General features: G+C 50.1%; 1 protein-coding gene across 1 annotated transcript in view; it reads right to left on the bottom strand.

The window, feature by feature from the left end:
• Positions 1-6,052, bottom strand: part of drosha (drosha ribonuclease III) — a 56,547-nt gene that overhangs the window by 5,138 nt on the left and 45,357 nt on the right. Inside the window, exons 26-29 of the mRNA XM_076048985.1 lie at positions 4,182-4,287; positions 3,257-3,398; positions 2,478-2,560; positions 1,432-1,535 (exon numbers count right to left, since the gene is read on the bottom strand). Coding sequence (XP_075905100.1) covers positions 1,432-1,535; positions 2,478-2,560; positions 3,257-3,398; positions 4,182-4,287 — 435 coding nt within the window. The remainder of the gene's footprint in view (positions 1-1,431; positions 1,536-2,477; positions 2,561-3,256; positions 3,399-4,181; positions 4,288-6,052) is intronic.

Below are 6,052 nucleotides of genomic sequence, written 5' to 3'. Positions count from 1 at the left end.
TTTTAGTGAACCCTGAAAAACTGTAAGAAACTTTTGAGACCATTTTGGGACAAATTAAAAGACAATCCATTTTCTCAGGGATGAGACTCCCGTGCTGCTTTCTGTTTCAATAGATCAGGTGGGCGTGGCCTACTGGAGTCCATCGAACAACTGGTTTTAAGAACTAAACTTTAGTCGATGGGAGTGTGGGGTTTGTGTGATTTGCCACTTGAGGTGATTGTTTTGTACACCTCCACAACTTCCTGGCGGGTTAGCCGAAGCTCGCTGGGCTGAAAAGCTGCTGAGCGGCACAGAGTTTGATGAGGTGAGAAGTGACCTCGTCCACTCAGGAAAAAGGAGAAAAACACACACACACACACACACACACACACACACACACACACACACACACACACACACACACACACACGGCAGTGGCGGTGGCGGTGCTCTTCCGTCCGTTTCCATGGCCACTGATTCTCGGCAGCGCTGTGGCGAAAACGCCACTTGCTCCTTGACCTTTCCTGTCAAACACGAGGCTCCGTGGGCGCCTTTATTTATCCCAACAACAGTGACCTTTACACGGCTCTTCGCTGTGTTCCACCGCCGCCACAGAAAAGAGCCGGCAAAATTGGACGGCCTTAATTTTGTCTGTGTGAAAGCGCATTGTGGCGGCGGCCTTGCGCGGGCCGGCTGAATGGTGGTGGGAAGAAAGAGAGGTGGCCGGGGCAGCGCAGAGAGGCCCAGCTGGCGGAGGTGCCAGGAAACACACACACACACACACACACACACACACACACACACACACACACACAAAACCACGAGTCACTGTTGCAAATTCAATAGTCATGGTGAGGAAATAAAACAGATTATGTGCAGCAGAAACTGGAACTTTTCCACAGAGGTCCTTGTTAGTTGTCCTTTTGTTTTGTTTTGCTTGTTTACCACCCTGACATGTTTTGAGGATGAATTAATAAAGACAGTAATATCTAGTAATCTAGTAATTTACACGATTATTTAAATTTTTAGGAAAATGTATTATTTATATTCATTTATCAGAGATTAGATTCATCTGTCACAGTTAAATGAATTAATTAATTAAATAATTAGTCTTAAATTAATAAGACCACTTTGTTCATTGTTAATGATTGTTTCAAATAATTAGGGCGTAATAATATTCCATTTTTTTTTTTAAACGCTCCTCGACAGAGGGGACAGTGACTTTAAAATTGAAATTAAAATGCTCATAAATCAAATGTAAATCATAAAATAAAATAAAAAAATCAAACAAAATGAATAAGGAGTGACTGAAAATTGTGTGAAATTAACAGTCGGTTGAAAAAAAAAAAAAAATCTGTTTGCAGAGAGGATCATCATCATCAGCTGCTGCTGCTGCTGCTGCTGCTGCTGCTGTGGAGATGTGAAGATGTTTGTTGGGAGCTTCAGTCTTACTTGTACAGTGGGATGTCAGGCTCCTTGCCCTCCGTCCTCAGCGTCAGGCAGCACTGCTGCAGCTGAGACTTGGGGTCGTTCCAGTCCTGGTTCAGGATGAACTCCTGAGACACACACACACACACACACACGGAGAAACAGATGGAATAAAGCTTTAATAAAACCTCTCAGGCTTCCACTTCCATCGCTCCCGTCGACCTTTTTCCCTGCACTTTTTATTTTATCACTCTGCTGTGCGCCGCGTCTCCGGCTGCGTCTCGTGCGGAATTGCAGGGCTACTTCTCGGCAGCGGCCAATCAGAGGGCGGCTCTGCAGAGTGTCTGGGAGCGTCCCAGGTGTGCTGCCCCTATCCGTCTCTCCGATCCGAGGGGGAATTCTAAAAGCTCTTCCATTAATGGGGGAGAGAAGCCCGTGGAAAGACCGCCGTTGGCTCCCATTAATTCTCCCCACCCCCCCACTAAACCCCACCCCCCTCCCTCCTCCCCTCCACCACCGCCAACAAATTGCTACAACTCTGTTCTTGCTTTTTTGCGCTTTGCTTCCCTTTACTCTTCTTCCTCCTCGCCGCTCCTTCTATCCCCCCCTACCCCATCTTTCCACGGTTAGAAGAGGGAAGGGAGCAGGGGGGTCGTCGGAGGGGAGTGTTTTTTTTTTTTGGCCTTTGCTCCCTCCGGCCACCCTGGACGAGGTGACGCCGTGGTTTCCCATGAGGAGGTGCGAACAAATACCAAGAAGAAGAAGCGCAATCACGGGGAATCGCCCCCACATCTTCAGGCTCCGGCAAGATGCCAATTAGCACAGCCGCCTCTCAGCAGCGGTGTGTGTGTGTGTGTGTGTGTGTGTGTGTGTGTCAGGGTGTGGGGGGCAGGTCATCGGAGTAGGTGCTGGCCCCACCGCAGTCCATCACCCCCACCCTCCCCACCGCCCCATCCATTAAGGCAGAGAGAGAGAGAGAACTTTCTGAATGTGATGCCTGCAGCTGCTCATTAGCGGCCACTGGAGTCGCTGCTGCTGCTGCTGCTGCTGCTGCTGCTGCTGCTGCTCACCTTCAGCCGAGGGAAGAAGCAGACGTTCATGAAGGTGTGGACGAACTCCAGGTCCTTGTCTATGTAGAGCGCCGCGATGAAAGCTGCAGGACGAGGAGAAGAAAGAAGTTGGATGCTGCTGAATGACAGGAAGAGTGGAACCATCTAGCAGTTCCAGTTTTTTCACATCAACTTGAATTTAGAAGGAGTGCCTGGGGTAGAAAAAATAAAAAATAAAATAAAAATAAAAGATAAATCTTCTTGGCGTTTCAACTATGAAAGATCGAAAATAGAAGTTTGCTTGTGCAGAAGGGTGGATCGATGGCGGCTCTCTGACAGTGTTATCGCTCCTGCTCACCGCTGTTCTCCGCCCTCGCCAGCAAACCCACTTCCCAAACAGATCAATGACGGAGGCTTGGCCCAAGAGAGGATGCCAGAAATAAAACCTGACAGATCCGACACGTTCTGGAAGCGCAGAGACAGAGAGATCGCCTCCTGGAGGAGGAGAACGGGGAGCAGGAGGAGAACGGGGAGCAGGAGGAGCCCGTCTTCTGGATTAACATCGCAGCTGAATGAGCTGATCAGAGATGAAATATGAAGCCGAGACACCAGCAAGGTGCCAACGTGAACCTCAGTGAACCCTGGCCTTTGATTGGTCGGTGGATTTGACCAGATTTGGCCCATTAAAGCGGAGGGGGAAAAAAAATATATAAGAGCAAAATGTTGGAAATCTGCAGATGTGTTTGTAGATGTGTGTAAAGTTTGTTTGTGGGCCAATCAGGGCAGAGCGCTGAACCTACACTCCAGCAGGTCGGCCAGCGTCTTGGTGCGCAGGGCGACGGGCCTCTTGGTCTTGTCGTTGGTGATGGCGAACTCCTGCATGCCCAGCTCCTCGGCCACCTTGGCCTGCGTGCGGTTGTTGACCAGCGAGCTGCGCAGCAGCTGTGCAGGGAGGACACGCAAACACACACACAAACAGACAAATAAATAAATGAATGGATGGATGGATGGATGGATTTGTCACAGACGTAACCAGGGTACAAAGTAAAAACGATGGAGCCTCCTGCGGAATAATTCATGGCTGCTTAATGCAGAGTAAATGTTTTCTGCGTGATTCCACGTGGCTCTGCTAAATATTGCAGCGGAACCAAGGCAGTGACAAGACGTCTCACCAGCGAAGGTACATTTAGAGGCCGTTGAAGTCGTCATTGGAGGGGAAGGAAAAACAAAAACATGTTAAATTTAGCAGCGAGATGCTGCTGGATGCGTCTTGCTGCGCCGTGGCCTCCTTTACGGAGGAAACACGCAAATGGCGGCGGCCACCGGTTGAATCAGCACTTTTCAGCGCCGCTCTCAAGTCCATTTCAGATGTGCACCACCACCACTCCTGGGTATTGCACATTGCCGGGGCTTTCAGCAGACAGGAGAAAGAGCAAAAGCAAAAAAAAAAGAAGCAGGCAGCAGGAAGCTTTTAAACAAATGCACCGACCAATAAATATCAAGAACTGCAGAGTTGCAGTCCCCACGGTAGCTCCACCAGGAGAGTGGAGATGGTGGGGAAGGTGGAGATGTAACAACATCTGACACAGCTTTGTACCTGAGCTCGGCAGCCGCTCGGCGACTGACAGCTTTCAGCGGAGATCTGTGTGTGAAACCACGTGCGGCGACGGCGTGGTTGCAGAGGGAGACAGAACGAAGATGGGAGGGAACCAGTGAGAGACTTACAGTGAGGTGTCCCTCATGGTGGTCGGGGAAGTGGATGAAGAGATACTCAGTGGCCACCAGCTGCATGATGGAGTCGCCCAGGAACTCCATCCTCTGGTTGTGGCCCCTGGAAGAAGGAAACATCAGGAAGGGAGGGTGGGGAAGAGAAGAGGTGGGGGCAATGATGTCAGCGGATGGTCGCAACCTAAAGCATTCGACTGGACTCCTACAAAATCACACCAAGAAAAAAGAAAAAAAACACTTCCACCACCTCCACCAGCTCCTCCACTAGCTCCACCTCCAACTCTGGAAGCCTCCTCGTGCTCTCACTGGGATGCAAAGCGACTTCCTGCGTCTCCACGTCTCTCACTGATCCAACAGAATTAAAGATCAGCCCTGGCAGGTGTGTGAGGCATCAGGTGAGAGGCAGGGAGGCGGGGCTCCGGGAACGACAGCGAGCAGGGAGGCTGACTTCAAAGCTCTCACGCCGCCTTTAGCCAATCGCCTCCTGCTTGGCTCTCCAACCCCCGTGTTGAGGGACGTGAAGTAATAAACGGAAGAATTAATTGGCGAGGAGACTTAATTAAACAATTATCTAAATTGCTTCTCGTGCAATCGCTTCCTTCCCTTCAAAATTAATTATTCCGGCACTAATCTGAGATTCCCATCGCTGGAGTTTGAGGAACCAGGATTTGATTTTTTTCTTTTTTTGCAGGGGTGGGGGGGGACTTTCGAGGCAGGCGGAGATTGTGAAGAGTCGTCACCAAGCAACTTCTGGAGGACTCTTGGCTCCATTGTCACGCCCACGTTTCTTCACAAAGGATGGCGGAGGAGCAACACATTCTTCAACAACAAGCCGACAACAAGCTAACACAATCACACAATGAATAAATAAATAGATCAATTAATTAATTAATTGGTAAGGTTCAGAAACTAAAGCGGAGGAAGCCACTTCTGGGTTCCTCCCACTGCTCCACATCTGAGGGAGGTTATGAGGGATAATCTTAATGGCGAGGCTCCTCCTCAGCAGCACGAGGAGGTCTGAGGTCTTAGACGAGTGGAGCTCCCGATGGAAGATGAAACCAAGTGGCTGTTGAGAAGAAGCAGGTCAGGAAGGAAGAGTGGCGGCATACTTTGATGGGGATGGAGGAGGAGGAAGGAATGAAGTGGGCCGATGGAACAAACTGTCCAAGTTGCAAGAAAACTAAGACAAAGATGCTTCTGCTCCGACACTCAGGAGTCTCCGACTTCCCCTCAGAGGAGTTTTCTTCCGTGACCTCACCACTAAACTTTCCTCCAGACGTCTGACCTTTAGCCCCACTTGCCACCTCCTCCATCTCGGCAGCAGCGGCGGGCTCGCCCTACTTCTGGAAGCCCTTCGACCCCGACCGGCTGCCGCTGCTCCGCTCCGACTTTCAGGTCAATCGGTTCTATTTCTGGTCAAAGCGGAACGTAAACGTGAAATCTTCTTCTTCTTGTTTCAGCCCCAAATAGCCTCTGAAATAAGGCTGAAAAAGGCAACTAGGAGTTGGGAGTTTGGGGGTTGAGGTCACTTTTGGATCAACCTTGGAGTTGGAGAGACCTGAGAGTCCGACTCAGTGGGAGACGACCCGGCGCACCTCTAATTGACTGGGGGGGGTGGGGGGGTGTGTGTGTGTGTGACGTGTGGGTGATGGATTAGAAGATGCACCCTGGTGTAGGAGTGTGTGTGTCGGTCGATCTGTATACATCGTACACACACACACACACACACACACATACACACAAACACACACACACACAGCGTCCTTGTGGCAAACCTCTGCTAGCAATTACAGAGTGCAGCCTGCCAATAAGATATCAGAGGTGCTCTGCCAAGGCTAATTTGCTTTAGCTGTCAAATTCACTATTGT

Source organism: Nelusetta ayraudi, unplaced genomic scaffold (genome assembly GCF_046127955.1).
Source record: "Nelusetta ayraudi isolate G7.1 ecotype Tasmania unplaced genomic scaffold, CSIRO-AGI_Nayr_v1 ptg000110l, whole genome shotgun sequence".
NCBI lineage: Eukaryota > Metazoa > Chordata > Actinopteri > Tetraodontiformes > Monacanthidae > Nelusetta > Nelusetta ayraudi.
Note: the sequence above shows the minus strand (reverse complement) of the source record. Positions and strands in the feature narration are given on the sequence as shown.